Genomic DNA, 22,214 nt, shown 5'->3' with positions numbered 1-22,214 from the left:
TTGAATCTATATATTGCTTTGGGTAGTATACTCATTTTCACTATATTGATTCTTCAGATCCATGAACATGGTATATTTCTCCATCTATCTGTGTCATCTTTGATTTCTTTCATCAGTGTTTTATAGTTTTCTTTATATAGGTCTTTTGTTTAGGTAAATTTATTCTTATGTATTTTGTTCTTTTCGTTGCAGTGGTGAATGGAATTGTTTCCTTCATTTCTCTTTATGTCTTCTCATTGTTAGTGTATAGGAATGCAAGGTATTTCTGTGTATTAATTTTATATCCTGCAACTTTACTATATTAATTGATTAGCTCTATTAATTTTCTGGTGGTATCTTTAGGATTTTCTATGCTGAGGATCATGTCATCTGCAAACAGTGAGAGTTTTATTTCTTCTTTTCCAATCTGGATTCCTTTTATTTCTTTGTCTTCTCTAACTGCTCTGGCTAAAACTTCTAAAACTATGTTGAATAATAGTGGTGAGAGTGGGCACCCTTGTCTTGTTTCTGATTTTAGGGGAAATGCTTTCAATTTTTCACCATTGAGGATAATGTTTGCTGTGGGTTTATCATATATGGCTTTTATTATGTTGAGATATGTTCCTTCTATGCCCGCTTTCTGGAGAATTTTTATCATAAATGTGTGCTGAATTTTGTCAGAGGCTTTCTCCACATAGATTGAGATAATCATATGGTTTTTATCTTTCAATTTGCTATGTGGCATATCCCTTGATTGATTTGTGAATAGTGAAGAATCCTTGCATCCCTGGGATAAAATCCACTTGGTCATGATGTATGATCTTTTTAATATGTTGTTGGATTCTGTTTGCTAGAAATTTGTTAAGGATTTTTGTATCTATGTTCACCAGTGATACTGGCCTGTAGTTTTCTTTTTTTGTGGCATCTTTGTCTGGTTTTGGTATTAGGGTGATGGTGGCCTCATAGAATGAGTTTGGGAGTTTACCTTCCTCTGCGATTTTCTGGAAGAGTTTGAGTAGGGTAGGTTTTAGCTCTTCCCTAAATTTTGTTTGAATTCACCTGTGAAGCCATCTGGTTCCTGGGCTTTTGTTTGTTGGAAGACTTTTCATTACACTTCTGATGTTTGTGCTTGTGATGGGTCTGTTAAGATTTTCTGTTTCTTCCTGGTTCAGTTATGGATAGTTATGCTTTTCTAAGAATTTGTCCATTTCTTCCAAGTTGTCCATTTTATTGGCATATAGTTGCTGATAGTAGTCTGTTAACGATCCTTTGTATTTCTGTGTTGTCGTGATTTCTCAATTTTTAGTTCTAATTTTGTTGATTTTATTCTTCGCCCTTTTTTTTCTGGATGAGTCTGGCTGATGGTTTGTCTATTTATTTATCTTCTCAAAGAACCACCTTTTAGTTTTGTTGATTTTTGCTATAGTCCTCTTTGTTTCTTTCTCATTTATTTCTGCTCTGATTTTTATGGTTTCTCTGCTACTAACTTTGGGGTTCTTCATTTCTTCTGTTTCGAGTTGTTTTAGGTGTAGAGTTAGTTTATTTATTTGATTTTTCTCTTGTTTCTTGAGGTAACCTTGTATTGCTATGAACCTTCCCCTTAGCACTGCTTTTACTGAATCCCATAGGGTTTGAGTTGTCGTGTTTTCCATGAATATTTTGATTTACTTTTTGATTTCTTCTGTGATTTGTTGGTTATTCAGAAGCATGTTGTTTAGCCTCCATATGTTTGTATTTTTGATAGTTTTTTCCCCTGTAGTTGACATCTAATCTTACTGCATTATGATCAGAAAACATACTTGAAATGCTTTCAATTTTTTCGAATTTACCAAGGCTAGATTTATGTTCCATCATGTGATCTATCCTGGAGAATGTTCCGTGTGCATTTGAGAAAAAGTGTAATTCATTGTTTTGGGGTGAAATGTCCTATAGATATCAATTAGGTCTAACCAGCCCATTGTATCATTTAAAGCTTGTGTTTCATTCCTTATTTTCTGTTTGGTTGATCTATCCATAGGTGTAAATGGCGTATTAAAGTCTCCCACTATTATTGTATTACTATTAATTTCCCCTTTCATACTTGTTAGCATTTGCTTTACATATTAGGATGCTTCTATGTTGGGTGCATATATATCTATAATTGTTATATATTCTTCTTGAATCAATCCTTTGATCATTATGGAGTGTCCTTCTTTCTTGCTTTTCATGGTCTTTATTTCAAAGTCTATTTTATCTGATATGAGTATTGCTGTGCCTGCTTTCTTTTGGTCTCCATTTGCATGAAATACTGTTTTCCATCCCTTCACTTTTAGTCTGCATGTGTCCCTTGATTTGAGGTGAGTCTCTTGTAGATAGCATACATAGGGGTCTTGTTTTTGTATCCATTTAGCCAGTCTTTGTCTTTTGGTTGGGGCATTCAGTGCATTTACATTTAAGGTAATTATTGATAAGTATGATCCCATTGCCATTTACTTTGTTGTTTTGGGTTTGATTTTATAAAACCTTTCTGTATTTCCTGTCTAGAGAAGATCCTTTAGCATTTGTTGAAGAGCTGGTTTGGTGGTGCTGAATTCTTTCAGCTTTTGCTTGTCTGTAAAGCTTTTGAATTCTCCTTCATATCTGAATGAGATCCTTGCTGGGTATAGTAATCTAGATTGTCATTTTTTCCTCTTTCATCACTTTAAATATGTTCTGACATTCCTTTCTGGCCTGAAGAGTTTCTATTGAAAGATCAACTGTTATCCTTATGGGGATATCCTTGTGTGTTATTTATTGCTTTTCCCTTGCTGCTTTTAATATTTCCTCTTTGTGTTTGATCTTCATTAGTTTGACTGATATATGTCTTGGGGTGTTTCACCTTGGGTTTATCCTGTCTGGGATTCTTTGGGTTTCTTGGACTTGGGCGGCTATTTCCTTCCCCATTTTAGAGAGGTTTTCAACTATTATCTCCTCAAGTATTTTCTCATACCTTTTCTTTTTGTCTCCTCTGGGACACCTATGATTTGAATGTTGGGGTGTTTGACATTGTCCCAGAGGTCTCTGAGGTTGTCCTCATTTCTTTTAATTCTTTTTTCTTTTTTCCTCTCTGTTTCATTTATTTCCACCATTCTATCTTCCACCTCACATCCTATCTTCTCCCTCAGTTATTCTGGTTCCATCCAGAGTCCTTTTTGATCTCAGCTGTTGCCTTATTCATTATTGATTGAGTCTTCTTTATTTCTTCTAGGTCCTTCCTTGTTAAACATTTCTTGTGTCTTCTCAATCCTTGTCTCTAGTCTATTTATCTGTAACTCCACTTTGTTTTCAAGGTTTTGGATCAGCTTTACTATCACTATTCTGTATTCATTTTCAGGTAGACTTCCTATCTCCTCCTCTTTTGTTTAGTTTGGTGGGCATTTATCATGTTCCTTTACCTGCTGAATATTTCTCGCCTTTTCATTTTGTTTGGGTTGCTTTTTTTGGGGTGCCCTTACTGTAGGCTGGAATTCGTGGTTCCTCTTTATTGTGGAGCCTGCTCCCTGTGGGTGGTGTTGGACTAGTGGCTTGTCAGGGTTTCCTGGTTTGGGGAGTTTGCACCTGTGTTCTGTTGGGTGGAGCTGGATCTCTTCTCTCTGATGTGCAGTGAACTTTCCAGTAATGAGTTTTAGGGTGTCTATGGGTTTGGCCTGGCTTTGGGCAGCCTGTCTTTTAATGCTCAGGGCTGTGTTCCTGCTTTGCTGGAGAATTAGTGTGGTATGTTTTGCACTGGAACTTGTTGGCTTTTGGGTGCAGCTTGATTTTAGTGTAGGTATGGAGACTTTGGGGTGAGCTCTTGGCTATTAATATTCTGTGTTAACATCAGGAGTTCTCTGATGTTCTCAAGTTTTGGAGTTAAACCTCCTGCCTCTGACTTGCATTCTTTGTCTTACAGTAGCCTCAAGACTTCTCCATCTATACAGCATAGATGATAAAACATCTAGGTTAATGGTGAAACAATTCTCCACAGCAAAGGACACCCAGAGAGGTTCACAGAGTTGCATGGAGAAGGGGAGCGAGGGAGATAGAGGTGACTAGGAGGAGAAGGGGGAGGTCAAAAGGGGAGAGAGCAGTCTAGCCAATAATCAGTTCTCTAAGTGTTCTCCACAGTCTGGAACACCCAGAGAGATTCACAGAGTTAAGTAGAGAAGAGAAGGGGGAGGGAGGAGATAGAGGTGACCTGGGGGAGAAAAGGGGAGAGTCAAAAGGGCAGAGGGCAATCAAGGCAATAATAACATCCCTAAGTGAAAATGGATACTGGAGATTAGATTCTTAAAGGTACAAAATTGAAAACAAATACCAAAAAGCAAAGATTAAAAATCTACAGTATAGGTTAGACTCTCAAAAATACAATATAAAAAATACAAAACAAAATCAATCACTAAATTAAAGAAACATATATATGAAATTTGCTTTAAAAATAGGGTCTTCTTTTTGCAAGGTAATAGTAGGTTATAAAAGTGAAAGTCAAAGGAATAATAACTTAAATTTAAAAAAGTTAAAGCGTGATCATAGTAAAACTGTATCTAGCAATTTCTCTGGAGCTGTTGTGGGCAGTGTGGGGTGAGCTCAGTTTCAGGTAGTTCGTTGTTCCAGCTTGTACTTCTTCTCAAGGTCTGTAGGCCCCTCCAGTGCTTCATTAGTGTTAGCTGCACGGTTTTAATCTGTTGCATCTGTCACTTCCAGAGCAGGCCCCCCCTTCTTTGCTTATTTTGCTTCCTCTGTTTTCAAGTCTCTTCAGTGTCTAGTTTCCGCCCTGACACAAGCAGGAGAAGATCATCACTTATTTAGGCTCGCTTGTTGAGTTGTGTTGTGGGGAGGGAGGAACACCGCAAACAGATATCGCTGGCGTGTGTGAGGAGTGCTCTCAACGTATGGACCACACTGGGTTTGCCCCAGCTCATGGCAGCGCGTGCTTCCTGGGTCTGCACTGCTTGGACTCCAGGGTGCTCTGCAAGGGAACTGTCCAAAGTGGGCCCTGCATTTCATGCACTTCTCAGGTCTAAGCCGCTCAGGTTCTTGGGTACTCTGAAAGGGCACGGACTCAGTTGGGCCTGCGTTTTTGTGCCCTTCCCAGGTTTGAGCAGCTCGGGTGACCAGGTGCTTGGAGAGCTCACTGTCCCAGGTGGTCTGTGCATCTTAGTCACCTTCCTGCTCCTGGCTGCTCTGTTTCCCAGGTGCACTGCAGGAGCACTGTCTCAGATGTGCCGTGTGTCTCCCCTGGGGAGCTGATCTCAGGATGTGACCCTCCTGGCAGATGTCAACCGTCCAGGATCCCAGGAAGACGTGGTTAGCAACTGGGAGACTGCTCACAGTTTGGTGGAGGATGCAGTCTCTGGGGCCGAGATTGCAGCAGCCTCTCACCTTCTGGCTCTGGCTGTTGCCTGCCTGCCTCCCTGCCTCCGGCGGGGGGGGGGCGGGCCTGTGTGCAGCCAGCCAGCTCTCCTTTGGTATAAGCTCAGTCCTTTGTTCTGTGAGCAGGCCAGGCTTTTGCAGGAAAGTTCTATTTTTTTTTTTTCTTCCTAGCGATCCCACAGTTTGGGTTGCTATCTCACGTTAGCGCCCTCAGATTGCCCTCAGAGCATTCAGGCCTGGTCCTTATCCGAAGCATGCAGCCCACACCTCCCTGTTTGGCCCCTGCTCGCTGCTGGCAGATGCAAGCATCTGTGCTACTTCTCCACTGACAGTTGTGGTTAGGTGCTTAGTCTGTGGTTGTTTTTTTTCTCCCCCTCCCGGTTGTGTTCTCTGAGATTCCAAAACTCCCCACAGAACCGTCTGTGAGAGGGTTTCGTACTATGTCCAAACTTCTCCTTCACAACTCCCTCCCCAGGACGGGTCTCTGTCCCTAACTCTTTTGTCTCTCTTTCTGTCTTTTATATTTTGTCCTACCTCCTTTCGAAGAGAATGTGTTGCCTTTCTGGGTACCTGGTGTCCTCCACCAGTGTTCAGAAGTTGTTTTGTGGAAGTTACTCAGCATTTAAATGATCTTTCAATGAATTTGTGGGGGAGAAAGTGGTCTCTCCGTCCTATTCCGCTGTCTTGGGACCGCCCCTCCACTGTGTTTTTTAAAAGGAGTTTTTGGCTGCGCTGGGTCTTTGTTGCTGCACATAGGCTTTCTCTACTTGCTGCGAGTGGGGGCTACTCTTCATTGCAGTTCATGGGCTTCTCATTGTGGGGGCTTCTCCTGTTGAATAGCACAGGCTCTAGAGTGAGGATCAGTAGCTGTGGCTCATGGGCTTAGTTGCTCTGCAGCACGTGGAATCTTTTGGGATCAAAAAAATCAAACCCATGTCCCCTGCATTGGTAGGAGGATTCTTAACCACTGGACCACCAGGGAAGTCTGCTCCACTGTGCTGAAGCATTGTGCTAAAACAGTCACCCTATTTGTGTCAAGGCCATGCTTCCATCACATGCTCCCAGTCAGGAACTGGATGCAGCAAGGATATTAAATGAGGCCCATTACTGGGAGACATGGGACTCCTCTGATGCAAGGGTTAGAAAGGCTGAGAACAAGGCTTTTGCCACCAACACTCTTCTCTCTTTTACTCCATATCTGGCTTTCTTGGCCTTTCCTAGCTCCCTTGTTATTTCTTTCACTGGCCTTTCTCCTGATAAATGTCTTACTTATTGAATTCTCTTGTTGACTACTTTTTCACGGACCTAGAATAACACCCTTTGAAAGCATCTTCCATTGATTATCATCTTAATTCATTCCTCTTCCTCCTCTGCTTTCATCATTGAAGCTTCTCCAAAATTGTTGTTTAACCTGATGTTGGAACTCTTTCCTCTTTCCTGTCTTGCTTTCTACCATCTTCCTGTCCTTTCTTCATTACTCTTGAGCAGGGTTCAGGCAGTCATCACTGACTTCTCTAGTGGTTTATCACTAGAGACCAAAGCATTTGGCTAGTTTCTTTTCTTTGAATTCAAGGCAGTCTTAATAACTGTATTTTAGAGTGGATGAGAAAACTTTTCATGACCTCGTGCAGTGCCCTCATGACAGGTAAGGAGGCTGTCATCAGACAGCTGGAGGAATTTGTCTAATTTAACGAGGTTTCCCAGGTAGCACTAGTGGTAAAGAACCCACCTGCCAAGGCAGGAGACATAAGAGACTTGGGTTCGATCCCTAGGTGTGAAGATCCCCTGGAGGAGTGCATGGCAACCCACTCCAGTATTCTTGCCTGGAGAATCTCATGGACAGAGGAGCCTGGTGGGCTAAAGCCCATAGGGTTGTGAGGAGTTGCATATCATTGAAGCGACTTGGCATGCACTCATGCACGTTCCACTGAAGGGCAGATTTAGGAACAGCACACTGGTCTGTTTTTCTTTTGAGCTCTTAGCTTTGCCATGTGGGTTAAGACTCAGGATGGAGCACAACTTTTGAGTGCACCATGGACTATGTGTTTGTCTAAATACAGAGTGTAAATATTCATTACATTTAAAAGATGAGTGTGATTATAGCATTACTTGTAATAGTGGAAAACTATAAACAATACAGAACTTCAATCATTGATAAGTAGTTAAATACATTACTATGGTAGTACATGAAGCTATTAAAATGTATATTGTACAAGAGTATTTAATGATGTTGATATATGCTTATAATACAGTATTGAATGGGAAAAACAGTTTCAAAAATATGTATGGTGGTGGTTTAGTGGTGATGTCATGTCCAACTCTTTTGGGACTCCGTGGACTGTAACCTGTCAAGCTCCTTTGTCCATGGGATTCTCCAGGCAAGAAGACTGGAGTGGGTAGCCTTTCCCTACTCCAGGGGATCTTCCTGACCCAGGAATGAAACCCAGGGTCTCCTGCATTGCAGGCAGATTCTTTACTGACTGAGCTATGAGGGAAGTCCATAATCCTAATGCTGTATAAAAGTAAACCTGTGTTATCTTTGTAGTTAGAAGAAGAATGCAGTTAGAAGATTTTATGGAATTAGACGTGAGGTTTGTTTAATCTAGTGTCTACCATTTGACTAGGGTAAACTAGTCAAATTTGGCTGTGCTATAACTGTGTTACTACAGGAATTACTTGATGAAAAAAATTACCAAATGTGTTTAAGTCAGCTTTAGTAAGTCATTTTGTAAATGCAGTCATTAATAGCATAACTTCTATGGAAATATATTTTGCATTCAAGACACAGTGATTAAAAGTGAATTTTGGAAAGTACAACATAATTTTTGGAAGGAGGCAATGATCTGCATATACGAAAGCAATAAGATAGTTTGCATTTCTCCATCCGTATCCATACTTTGTAAGGGCTTCCCTGGTGGACAGTAAAAAATCTGAGTCAGACACAATTGAGCGACTAACACTTTATTTTATACTTTGTAAGGTATAATGAAACACTATACATGATTAGAATTTCATCTTATTATAAATTTAAGAACATACAGCTTGTGAATTTCACTGTGAAAATTTACTCCCTCTGCATAATTAAGGAATGTGATACTTGTCCCTGATGGTCAATTTTCATATTCCCACAAATGGTTAGCAATGTAATACTATATATTAATTAGAAAAGATAGTATTTTATAAATTAGATATATCATAAAATGAAAGTTTCTTAATAAATTTTTAAGAAGAAAAGACACAGAACATTATATAATGGCCCAGGAATGCTGAGAACTTTATAAAAAGTTGATGAAATTTGAGTTATAGTAAAATTTTAATTTACCTGAGTGGGATGTTCATATTCTTTTTTGCTCTTTTATACTAAAGTGAATGTGATTATATGGCTTCTATTTGCCTCCCTGAGTAAATACCAGGATTATAATGACAGCAGCAACGATCATAATAAAGACAGTGACAATAGCATTAACGTACATAACGTACTAATTAGTTTCTAGCACTTACTCTGTGCTAAATGCTTTACATATTTTTTATCAATTTACTCATAAAACAACCAGATGAGTTAATATCATGATAGCTTATTTTACAAATAAAGAAATCAAAGTTCAGAGAGCATGTAATAGATTTGGGATCCAAATTCATGTCTGATGTAAAAGTCAACTTTGTTGTTGTTCAGTTGCTCACTCATGTCTAATTCTTTGCAACCCCATGGACTACAGTACACCAGGCTTCCCTGTCCTTACCTATCTCCTGGAGTTTGCTCAAATGCATGTCCATTGAGTTGATGATGCCGTCCAACCATCTCATCCTCTGTCGCCCTCTTCTCCTCCTGCCCTCAGTCTTTCCCAGCATCAGGGTCTTTTCCAATAAGTTGGCTCTTCCCATCAGGTAGCCAAAGTACTGGAGCTTCAGCTTTACCTTCCAATGAATATTCAGAGTTGATTTCCTTTAGGATTGACTGGCTTGATCTCCTTGCTGTCCGAGGGACTTTCAAGAGTCTTCTCCAGCACCACAGTTTAAAAGCATTAATTCTATGCCGCTTAGCCTTCTTTATGGTCCAACTCTTAAAACCATACCTGAGTACTGGGAAAACTGTAGCTTTGACTATATGGACTTTGTTGGCAAAGTAATGTCTCTGCTTTTTAATATGCTGTCTAGGTTTGTCATAGCTTTTTTCCCAAGGAGCAGGCATCTTTTAATTTCACATCTGGTCACCATGGTGTAAGGGTTAAATGGTATATCCTATGCAGATCCTATCCTAGAAGCTATTATGAGCTGGCTTTCAAGAAAGCAAGTTCAGGGACTTCTCTGACAGTCCAGTGGTTAAAACTTTGCCTTCTAGTGCAGGGGTGCAGGTTTGATTCCTGGTCAGAGAATAAGATTCCCCATGCTGCACGGTGTGGCCAAACAAACAAGAAAAACAGAAAGCAAGTTCTTTGACATTTTAACTTATAACCTCAGAATTTTCCATCAGCTAGAAATATGTTTTTTATGTTCAACAGAAAAATGGGTGGATTAGCACCCCCAGATGACAGCTGGAAAGGAGATCTTCAAGTGCCCTACAATGTTGGACCTGGATTTACTGGAAACTTTTCTGCACAGTTAAGAGATTATTTTTATTGTAACCCTCTTTAGGGGGAGGAAACCTTTTTTCAAAAAAGAATTATAGAGGATGACTGGAAAGTAAAATCTACTATCAGCAGGAGACATAAAAACAGGTTGGAAAGGGTATTACACTTATATCTTCACAATTGGACAATTGGACAATGTAATTCTTGCTTATGTGCATTTAGAAATATTCAAAACAATGGAAGATTTAAAAAATGTGGGTGGCAAGCTGTTAACCAGTATTGTTAGCCTGTCCTCTATTTTTGTGTTAGAAAAGTCAAGATGCATATCCACTCCAGCAATAAAGTGGAGAGAATTTACAACGTGATCGGAACTCTCAGAGGGGCCGTGGAGCCAGGTAACTTAGTCGTCTGTTCAGCGCATGTGGATTGGGCAATGCTTTGGTGATAGATACTGCTCTGAGCTCTGGGAATGTAGAGAGAACAAAGCGAGGCAACTCTTACCTCTAATGGAACTCATGTAAACACAAAACAGATCCATAGGAGGCAGTTTTGCGTTGTGATGCATGTTGTGAATAAAGGTTGGGACGAGATTGGTCAGATGAGCAAGCTTGGTGAAAAACTACACATGCTTCAGTTAAAGGAACAAGGGAGGAGGAGCAGGGAGGGATGGTTTCTAGGTGTTTAATATGAGCATTTTTTCTCTTCAAAGAATTCCAGATTTCTTTACTGCATATTTTGCATGGAGAAATATCTTCATAATAATGATAAATAACTCTTACAAAGTTAAGATAACTTCAAGTTAATGAATCCCGTACATGGATTTATTTTTTTTTACACTGAAATTGGCAAAATACATAGACATGTGATTTTCATATGATTTCAGATAACCTGCTCAGTGATATATTTGAAAATAATCTTACTTTATTATGTTTTGATTCCTTAAGACCTATAAATTTGTAACCAAAATAGAATTAAACTGCATATCTTTCATACAAGCAGCCAGTATTTTCTTTCAGGGATAAAGAATATTGATATGCCTTCCAGTGAGCACTAAGTGATATGCAACTAACTATTTATTGAACCTCACTGAGTACATGTTTTGTGCCAGCTCTGTGCTAGGCTTTGGGGATGGAGGGATTTTTATAAACGACCCAGACTGGGGAAAAGGAGCCCCCTACATTTAAGTGTGGTAAATGCTTTATCAACATGAAAAGGCTGTCCTGAAAGTAGGGTAGGGGTGTGATTCGCTCTCCCTGTAGAAATGGGAGCAGATTATAGAGAGGTAGAATCTTTGAGCTGTACTTTAAAAACCAAGTAGAAAGAGTAGAAAGTGGAAAACTCATTATATGGCCACTCTGTTCTTTTAGTCTGAAAATACTGGAAACCATCTAAACTGGTAAAAGAGGAATAACAGAGAATTATATAAAGAGGTGTATATATTATGTATATATTAAAAGTATATAAGGATACTTTTATATTCATTTATCATTACTTACATAGTTATAATTACTATAATTCATTGAAGTATTTACGTTTGCCTATTGCATGTATATTTTCTTCATACATCCCATGCAGAATAGTGATATATTTATGTAAGTCTTTAGGAATGTTGCTATCTTGAGTCCTTAGTGCCTTGTGTTTAGATGCTGTTGAGTCATTTGCAGTTTGCTCTGTTCTTGATCTGGATTGGTAAGTAATTTTGCAATTATGCTTTCTAGACAGATATGTCATTCTTGGAGGTCACCGTGACTCATGGGTGTTTGGTGGCATTGACCCTCAGAGTGGAGCAGCTGTTGTTCATGAAATTGTCAGGAGTTTTGGAAAGCTGAAAAAAGAAGGTAATGTAAGCAAAGAGTAAAAAGACCATTTTTTCTGTATCTCAGTTTGGTCTTCAGTAAAGTGAGTGTAAAATCACCACCTCAGTGGTTTGTGTGCAACAGCAGAGAGGCTGCATGCAAATTAAATCATAGTAGTAGCATACACTATGTCATAGTGGTTAGGAGCTGAGAGTAGCTCTCAGTAATTAGCAGCTGTATTACTTGTGCTCAGTTGCTCAGTCGTGTCTGACTCTTTGCAACCCCATGGACTGTAGCCCACCAGGCTTCTCTGTCTTTGGGCTTCTCCAGGCAAGAATACTGGAGTGGGTTGCCACATCCTCCTCCCAGGGATTTTCCCAACCCAGGGATCGAACCTGCATCCCCTGCATTAGAGGTGGATTCTTTACCAACTGTGCACCTTATGTTGATTAATAATGTTGTTTAGGCCTTTATATATTTATTTGTAATAATTTATTTATGTGTAATATTCACATTATTTATATATAGATGCGAAATTACAATCTGAAATAAAGGAATTATACTGTTCATGGTTTCTTTTGGCAGCAAAGAAGATGGAAATGGGTTTCTTCCCTGCAGAATAGACACCAGAATTAGGTTATAAGCCATTGTGTCCTGGTCTGAGAAATGTGAACAGGAGTTCCTTGGGCTCTTCCAAGCCTCAGGTCTCAGGTCAAGGGCTGTAAGTGATTGAGAAGATGAAAGCTTAGTCAGAAAAATGCTAGTCTTCTTGCTTAATAGGATGCTGTCAAAAGTTTCATATCTGCATTCTCACAATCCAGCTTTGGTTTCTCCCATGGACTCTCAGATTTTACTATACTGTTAGACTGACCATTACTTCCATCATTTTAGAACCTTTTTATGAAACCAAAATAAAATTCAGTTCAAATGGTTGTTTTTTAAAATGAACATTGCACACTGAGAAGAGAAGGTCTACTTTGTTTACTGCTGCTGCAAACAAGGTGTCTGGGCTGGAAATGTGATCGTAATTTTCCTTCTTTTTTTTTTAGTAACAATGAAAATAGTAAATATATGTTTAGTAAAAATATGTTTGCATGATACCTACTTTCTCAGAGAAACAATGTTATTATATATGCTATCTGTTTTGAACTCATAGCACCAGGGAGATGTTTACCTAGTTATTTCTATTTACAAATGTATTGACTGATGGACTTCCCTGGCATTCTAGTGATTAAGACTCCATGCTTCCAGTACAGGGGGTACAGATTTGATTCCTGGTTGGAAAGATCCCACATGCTGTAAAGTGTGACCAAAAACAAAGAAAAAGCAAAAATACATTAACTGAAGTGTTTAGGGTTCAATAATTCACCCAAGGTTGTGTAACGGATGTGTGACAGAGTCTGGGATTGAAATTCAAATTTCTGGCTCCCAGTCCAAAAAACTGCGACATCTGTCTTTGAAATTAAATCTAAGGCTGCTCTATTCTTTTTACCATACAGTTTTCTTATTCTTTAAGAAAACAGAATTATGGAAACTAGAATTTACATAGTTTGTAAATTAGGTTGTATTTAATATTATTATGAAAAGTTTAATTATTTTGCAAGAAGGATCCCTGTGGTAAATATAAAACATGACTATGACAGTTACAAAATATGCCTACAGACTGCAGTGATGAGGAATAATAATTAATCGGGGATTTGAGTAATAACTATTAATACACTTAACAAAAATGAAGCACTTGACTCAATAACCAGAGGGGTAGTCAGTCTTAATAAGCACAAATGAAATATGTACTCAAACAAGGAGAACGTCTACTGTTTGGAGAACTTGTTCAGTGCTGTCTTTATAACTGTTATGCCATTTAATCCTCCCAACAGTCAACGAATATCTTTATCTTTGCTTTGCTCTTCCTGGTATACAGATGCTGAAACAGGGATTTAGCAAGTTTGAGTAACATTCCCTTGGTCATACTGCTAGTAAGGGGAAGAACCAGGGCTTGAATTAAGATATCTTTAACTCCAGGGTCGGTGTTTATAACTCTAAGCCACATGACCTTGCTACTGAATGGTGTACTTTTCAGCAGCAGCAGACCCTGTCGTTGCAAACGGAGCTTCTGTTGACTAATTCTGGCAAATAATGGCATGAAGTCATATAACCAACTGATACTGAACCATTGTTTGTGTGATGCCAGTGCAGCTTGGGAGAACTGTAAAGGATTTTCTCTCAGTTCTATTGGCTGTAAGAGCATAGTCTACATCTAGCACTTTCTTTCACTCCAGGCAGCTGCAGACGACAGATGGCTTCCTATTCTTAGCCAGTCATTGTAAACCTATTAGAATGTTTTATGAATTCATAGAATATTTTTAAAAAATTATTTATTTAAATTTATTTATTTTTAATTGAAACATAATCACAATATTGCTTTGGTTTCTGCCATACATCAGCATGAATCACCCATTTGTATACATACATCCTCTCCCTCTTGAGCCTCCCTCCCACCTCCCATCCCATCCCATCCCTCTAGGTCGTCACAGAGCACCTGTTTGAGTTCCCTGGACCTCACAGAATTTTTACCATGTCTATATTCCCCGCCCAGCCACCGTTTTCAATACAAATGCTCTACTTTGTATTGACAGATCAGCTTTAAAATCATTGAGAAGGAAATTAAGATTATCACCATAATTCACCCTTCCTAAGCAACCAGTGAGTTTTTGCTGTTGTTATGTGTTGGGTATGCTGATGTCTTCACTATATTATGCATTTTTCTAGCTTTTATCAGTTCAGTTCAGTTGCTTAGTCGTGTCCAGCTCTTTGCAACCCCACGGACTGCAGCACGCCAGGCTTCCCTGTCCATCACCAACTCCCGGAGTTTACGCAAACTCATGCCCATTGAGTTGGTGATGCCATCCAACCATCTCATCCTCTGTCGTCCCCTTCTCCTCTTGTCTTCAGTCTTTCCCAACATCAGGGTCTTTTCCAGTGAGTCAGTTCTTCGCATCAGGTGGCCAAAGTATTGGAGCTTCAACTTCAGTATCAGTCCTTCCAATGAATATTCAGGACTGATTTCTTTTAGGATGAACTGGTTGGATCTCCTTGCAGTCCAAGAGCCTCAAGAGTCTTCTCCAACACCATAGTTCAAAAGCATCAATTCTTTGGTGCTCGGCTTTCTTTATGGTCCAACTCTCATATCCATACATGACTACTGGAAAAACCATAGCTTTGACTAGATGGAAATTTGTTGGCAAAGTAATGTCTCTGCTTTTTAATATGCTGTCTAGAATGGTCATAACTTTTCTTCCAAGGAGCAAGCGTCTTTTAATTTCATGGCTGCAGTCACCATCTTAGGTATGCACATGTATTTCAGGATGGAGGCCTCGAAGAACAATTCTGTTTGCGAGCTGGGATGCAGAAGAATTTGGGCTTTTTGGTTCCACTGAGTGGGCAGAGGTTAGTTTATAATTTGATGTAAGATAGATTTTCATAGTAATAAACAGATAATATTTAATTCACAAGAATGTAAGAATAATGTCAATCCAGCAAGAAAATATTCAAACACTTTTTTCAAAAGTCTGAAACAACATATTCATGTTCAAAAATCTTGTCAGCTTGTACTGTCTTCCTCATATCATAATGGCCTGCTTTAAATCATGCTAAGAGTGAGATGGAAAATCTCACCACAGAATATTTATGAGGCTTCTTGCAAAGTAATTTTACCTGCATGCATTGTTGGCTGTGGGTAATAGAAGCATTGCTGGTAAGGTAAATATATGCAAAAATAACATTTATTACATTAACTTATAGTCATTATATAAATATTTACTTATCTCCTATTATCTTGAAATTATGAGAAGCCATGTGCTTACATTTTCTTTGAAGTTTACCAAGAAAAAAAATGGTGTTCCTGTAAATGAAGATTTATGCTGGTGTCAAGAAGAGCTGAAATATTTTGATTCGCCTCTTTAATATTATTTTCTTCACTTACTTTCATGTTTTTTCACTTTATTTTTTATAAATAAAATGACACAGATAAATAAAAGGACAAATAAAAATTTGTCCTTAAAAATAAAATTGCTTGTTTTGGAGATTCAGAGTCCACTTCTAGCAAAAATAATCTTGCTAGTCTTTGGCAGTGTTTTAAAATTGAAAACAAAATTTTAAGGTTTTGACCAGTAGGTGGTACCATAACACAGGAAAACTTAGCTTCCAGGATTATGTGTGATTAAGAAATCAACTTGTCTGCTAACCATATTAAGAATGTGGACAGTTTCATCTCAAATTTTAGTCTTAAAAATGTTTTGCTTGTTATTTCTTGCCAAATTCTTTCAAACATTGAAAATCTTGAAAGTCATATATGTCAAACTTGGGGTGAACTTGGGCCAACTTCATTACAAACCAAACAGTAAATGTATATGTCCTTTTTTTTTAAAGAAGGGAGTTATGACTATATGTTTATTTATTCATTTACTTTATTTATTTATTATAGGAAAATTCCAGACTCCTTCAGGAGCGTGGTGTGGCCTATATCAATGCTGATTCTTCTCTGGAAGGTGAATATCATCAGTTTCATAGGAAAATATATATGATCTTGGTAGTGCAGCAGTTTAGTTCATAAATCACGCGCTGACAGAGAATAGAAATCCGGTGACAGGTGGTGAGGGAATCTTCTGCGGGTTTGCCGTGCTCAGGGCAGCGGTGAGCTCGAGGATGCTACTTTGGACTCTATTGAAACAGCACCCTTTGATTTGTTTCATCTGGCGTATTACCGTATCTGTGGTAGGAATTCAGTGACTGTCTGTTAAATGAATAAATCAGTCATGGAACTAGAGATTTCTATAATTTTAGAGTGAGGTATCAAAAAGCTATGATTTATGTTTAACTCCTATCATTATCATATCATGCCTACAAATTTTGAGGACAGATAGTGGCTTCCAAGATTTCATCTTTCACCAAGACTTTTTTCTTCTAAATTTTTTCCCTTCAATTCAAACACTTATTAATCACCTCTCTATGCAATGAACTTTCCAAGGTTTCAAAAGCATTAGGGGTTGATAAAGAACAATATAATACTAGAGAGTTTAAGATTTAGTATGTGCTGTGCTGCGCTTAGTCTCTGAGTCATGTCACACTCTTTGTGACTCCATGGACTGCAACCCACCAGGCTCCTTTGTCTGTGGGGATTCTCCAGGTAAGAATACTGGAGTGGTTTGCCATGCCCTCATGCAGGGGATCTTTCCAACCCAGGGATCGAACCCAAGTCTCCTGCACTGCAGTCAGATCAGAAGGGATGTCCACCAGTCAGAATCACCAGGGAAGCCCAAGATTTAATATAGATGATAAAATAAATCAGTCTAGGATTCTGATATATGCAGGTACTCTCAGAAAGATATTAATGTACTGATCTTGGAATTCAGAGGACCTAACGACAGCAACTTCAGGAAAGGCTTGAGAAATGAGGTAAGCACTGAAGACAGGACTTTTAGAATGGGTTTGTTTTGATAAACAGAGATTCAAATGAAGAGATAACCTCAGGTCAATTTCCAAGAAACCCAAACAGTCTATTGTCACTCACTGCACCGTGGTGATGGTTTAGATGCTAGTTGTGTCCGACTCCTTGCGACCCCATGGACTGTAGCCTGCCAGGTTCCTCTGTCCATGAGATTTTCCAGGCAAGAATACTGGAGTGGTTTGCTGTTTCCTTCATCAGGGGATCTTCCCGACCCAGGGATCGAACTCAGGTCTCCTGCACTGCAGGCAGACTCTTTACCGACCAAGCTCCCAGGGAGGCGGGTATGAATCACACTACACCATAGCCCTGCTCATCTTTCTGTTCCTCGTCAACCACTGTGACTGCTGTTCTCTATACTCAGATTGCTGTTCAACACACCATCTGTTTCATTCTTAGAGTCTCCTTAGGAATGCCATTTTTTTCCCCAGGAAACTATATCTTTATAATACTCATCACTGCCATTATTAAGTAATTATTTGTTTTACAAACTGCCTCCCTTTCTAGACTATATTCTAATACCAGGAACAGGTGGGATCATACTTCTTCATCCCTGGATTCTTAATGTCTCATTAAATAAATGTCATTTGCATGGGTGCAACAAATGAATGTATAAATGAATGAAGGGTGGACTATAGAATATTTTATTTAGTTTATTAGTAAGTCTGCCATGTCAAAAATAGTCGGGACATTGCATATGATGGAGGCACATTGACATTTACATTTTCTTCTTTGTCCATGTATCTGAGCTGCGTTGTCTCCTAAGTTAGTGCATTTTGGTTGTCTTCCCCTCCTTCCTCTGACTTAGTTAGTGGCTCATGGGTTGGGCTTATATCTGGCCCTGCTACTTCCTAATTATGTGACCTCAGGTTGTTGCTCTCTGTGTATCAATTTTCTCAGCTCGCAATAGAGTTACTAAGATCACATATCTCAAAGGTTCTTGTAAGGGCAGAAGAAGTTAATAATTACAAAACTCCCTGAGTTGTCCCTTGCACAGGGTTAATGTTCAGAAATGTTAACTTGAATTATTATCATCCTTGTTTAAACACTTAGGAAGATGAAATACCTTGTCACACAGAATAAGTTTTCCAAACATATTCTTCAAAAGTAGAATAACATTCTATTGCTGTTTTTTTTAAGATTTTAATGCATTTTTTTAATCTGTGGATTTTGCTGGATTAACTCATTCTGAGTTAATGCTCTTTTGTTGTCTCCTGATCCCTTTTAGTATCAAAAGCAAATAACACCCCCATTAGTCTGTGATTGGAACACAGCTTTTCTCACTTTGTTATGTATTTAAAACTATTAACTGTTCCTTTCTCAAATAATATAGTAAATCATTTATTGGCTTTCTAATGTTAAGATGCAGAATTTACGAAGAAAAAATTTCTACTGAAACCATTCTGAAATAACTCTCTCTTCAAAGACACTACTATTCTCAGTTTGGGGTGTTTCTATCATGTTGACATTCATATATAAAATTTAGCTCAAAGTGCCAACAACAGCAAATGCTGTTAAATATAAACATTTACTTTAAATGTTTTAAATTAACGCTTTAAATATAAGTGTTTATTTGACACAGTAATCCTGAGAGGGAACTACTTTTATCATCTCCGTGTATAGAACATTTGCTTTGGCAGAGTAGAAGGTAAGGTTTTGGAAAGGTGAGAGGTGATTGAAGATTGTTTCATGTATTGCACCAAGGGTCAAGGTGAGGATGAATTTTATCCAGGGATGAACGGGAAAGTTCTGACCGGATTTGAATTCTATTTATTTATTTTTGGCTGCACCTCAGGGTTCGTGGGATCTTAGTTTCTGGTCTGAGATCAAATCCGTGCCTCCTGCGGCAGAAATGCAGTGTCCTAACCATTGGACGGCCGCGCGAGTCCCTAGTCAGATTTTAAAAGGGTCATTCTGGCTAAGGAGCTAGGATTGGTCTTTGAATGGGAGAATAAAATAAAGTAATGAAATAGAAAACAATCTTCTCCTTGTCTTTCAGGAAACTACACTCTGAGAGTTGATTGTACCCCGCTTATGTACAGCTTGGTATATAACCTAACAAAGGAGGTAAAAATAATTACATGGAATTTTAAGTTCTACAAATGTTTTCCTGAGGTGGCATTTTTATGGTTATTATGTCGAACAACTGTTGTTTTATAACTTTTTTTTTTTTCACATAGCAAAGATCCACTCCTAGAAACATCTTACAGATGGTGGGTGCACACTGCCCTGTTTCTCCCCACACCAGTCTGAGGCAGTCTGTGGGGAGCATTGCATATGCCATATCCATTTGAAAATGAGAAAGCAGAGCTCAAAAAGCATTAGCTATTGAAGTCACACAGCTTGTTCAGTAGCTGCGCCGTGACCAAGTCCTGTGGTTTAACTTCTTAGTTTTAAAACTGATGCTTACTCTTTAATATGATACCAGTTAATTCAGGACTCAAGAAAAGTTGGTATTTCTAACTGGCTGAGAAAAAGTAAGTAAATCACTGCATGCAGACTCCTGGGACAGAGCCTGGAGTACGTGAATTGAATGTACTCAGTTCATGATTTCCTGCTGTGGCTTTCAGTCCACTGAGCTAAAGGTACCTTATTCCTTCTGACAGAAGCACAAGATACTGAACCTGGTAGTGTCTGAATTCCTGCAGGACTGACAGGCAGCTCTTCATTTTAGTTCTCCTGCCCCATAAAGCCTCTGGTCCTAGAATTAGTCATAATGAATGAGCTTTTGCATGGTAGATTTTTGTTTTTACTGCTATTTACCTGCTTTGAACAGAAAAAGGATTAAGAAACAAAACAAAACTTGGCTATTTAACAGAGGGCTAACACAGCCCACCCCAGTACTCTTGCCTGGAAAATTCCATGGATGAAGGAGCCTGGTGGGCTATAGTCCACGGGGTCACAAGGAGTCGGACACGACTGAGCGACTTCACTTGACAGAATTACCAACTGAAATGTATTTACTAAGAAAAATATTTGTTTCCCTGAGGTAGGGATTTTAAATAGACCCTAAACATATGGTTAAGCTTTGGTTTAACAAGCATGGAATTTAATTTATTGACATTTCCAGTAGGAGTGGAAAAGTTTAATTTGGCACTAATCTATTCATATGTTGCTTAGAAGTTCCTTCAGGATCTGCAGGTTTTAATCAATTCCTGTGATGTGTTTACAAAGTTAAATACTGGGAACATTGCATCTCAGAGAATTCCCACCATTTATGGAATTTAAAGTCAGTGCTAAGGAAGCTTGGCAGTTATATTTGCTTACCAGGTGGACTGGTGGTTCTCTGTGACAAATGCAAAAACACAACTTCTAGGTTAGGTTTGAAATTATGTGATACTTAGTAATTTTGGATTTTTAAAAATTATGTTTTGTTTATTTTGAGAAGATGATTTGCAGCATTTCAAATTTTAGTGATAAACTAAGCAATCTAGTAATATATTTCTACATTATTCAAAATTCGTATTTCCTAAAATAAATTGAATATTTCTGCCATTTGTAGCAAAAAGTTTTGGGTAAATTTATAAGCTTGAGTGAAGTTATTTTGTTGCTTTACATACTGACATTTTACATCGTGCTTGTGTAAATATAATTGTGTTCGCATTGACCATTGCACATCCCTGTATTATAGCGCCTAGCACATGAAATCCACAGTTTTATTTACAGTTCCCACTAGTAGATGATATGTAACATGTGTTATTACACTTTGTATTGCTGGCATCTATGAGAAGTCTTCCACAGCATAAGTAGTCTATAAATTTTTTTGAGTTTAATCTGTTAAGAAAAATAGACCATGGGATTTTTATTAAATACAAAATAAAAACTTTTTATACCATATATTAGTCAATTACCAATAGTAGTAGAATATTAATTACAATTTAGTGTGCTAAATGTTTTGGCATAACATTTAATACTCTGAAACTCACATTCAGTAGTAGGGCATATTTTACTCCCTTAGTTTTCTTGTCTGTAAAATCTAAAAAATTCGTTAAAAGCCCTGTGTTTAACATAAATACAGTATACACTCAACTAAGTGAAATATTATTGCATTTATTTTCTTATGTATTATTTAATGACTTTGACAACCTTGTTGGCACAAAGCTATATTAAAACAAAAGTCTTTCCTTAACCAGCTTGTTCCTTTTCATTTTTTTTTAAGAGGAGAAGGAATGGAGAAGAATAGATTGAAAAAATCTTATAAAATGGCCATTCATCTGAATTTAATGGCTTGGTAATAGTTTGGTGTACCCTTTCTTTCCATACACTCCATGTATTTTTTTTTATAATAGGTGTATTATATATAGTAACATTTTCCCATATCGTCAGAAACTCAGTTCTGTAATTCTTAATGACTGCTAATGTATGAATTGCTTTTCATATTTTCCTTAATATGATTTAACTACTCATTCCCTGGTTAAAAGATATTTAGATTTTGAAACATCTGGTTTATAAGTATACTCTCTTTTTTCCCCGGTTTAACTCATGTAGCTCCGAAGTCCTGATGAAGGTTTTGAAGGCAAGTCTCTTTTTGAGAGCTGGAATGAAAAAAGTCCTTCCCCTGAATTCAGTGACTTGCCAAGGTAAACAAACAGAACTCTGTACCAAATTTAGTAAGAAATTGTGTCAAAAATAAAGGATAGCTTCTTTTAATAAATAATAAAAGTTTAAAATTCTATAACATCTGATAAAGATTAAGCAATGCTTAGCTTCACAAATAAAATTGTTACCTGAAAACTGGGTTTGCCTCTCAGGGGGTGTAGAGCCAAAAGACACAACCAAGTCAAATAACTGGAGATGGAAGGATGAATTATTTGCAGCAAGTTTGGAAAACATTGGGTGTGCTTAGTCAGTCCTGTCTGACTCTTTGTGACCCACTGTGGGTGTAGCCCACCAGGCTTCTCTGTCCATGGGATTTCCCAGACAAGAATATTAGAGTGGGTTGCTGTTTCCTTCTCCAGGGGATATTCCCAACCCAGGGATCAAATCTGCATCTCCTGT

The 22,214-nt window shown here is 38.3% G+C and overlaps 1 protein-coding gene across 2 annotated transcripts in view; it reads left to right on the top strand.

The window, feature by feature from the left end:
- The window catches only part of LOC110151074 (glutamate carboxypeptidase 2), a 64,616-nt gene that overhangs the window by 29,241 nt on the left and 13,161 nt on the right, over window positions 1-22,214 (top strand). For both annotated transcript variants that reach the window (XM_070457144.1, XM_070457143.1), the window contains exons 8-14: window positions 9,849-9,947; window positions 10,227-10,312; window positions 11,636-11,755; window positions 15,078-15,160; window positions 16,197-16,260; window positions 19,216-19,283; window positions 21,705-21,796. In XM_070457144.1, the coding sequence (XP_070313245.1) occupies window positions 9,849-9,947; window positions 10,227-10,312; window positions 11,636-11,755; window positions 15,078-15,160; window positions 16,197-16,260; window positions 19,216-19,283; window positions 21,705-21,796 (612 nt within the window). The remainder of the gene's footprint in view (window positions 1-9,848; window positions 9,948-10,226; window positions 10,313-11,635; window positions 11,756-15,077; window positions 15,161-16,196; window positions 16,261-19,215; window positions 19,284-21,704; window positions 21,797-22,214) is intronic.

Source organism: Odocoileus virginianus, chromosome 28 (assembly GCF_023699985.2).
Source record: "Odocoileus virginianus isolate 20LAN1187 ecotype Illinois chromosome 28, Ovbor_1.2, whole genome shotgun sequence".
Classification (NCBI taxonomy): domain Eukaryota; kingdom Metazoa; phylum Chordata; class Mammalia; order Artiodactyla; family Cervidae; genus Odocoileus; species Odocoileus virginianus.
The sequence above is the reverse complement of the archived record's forward strand: the minus strand, read 5'-3'. Positions and strand labels throughout refer to the sequence as shown.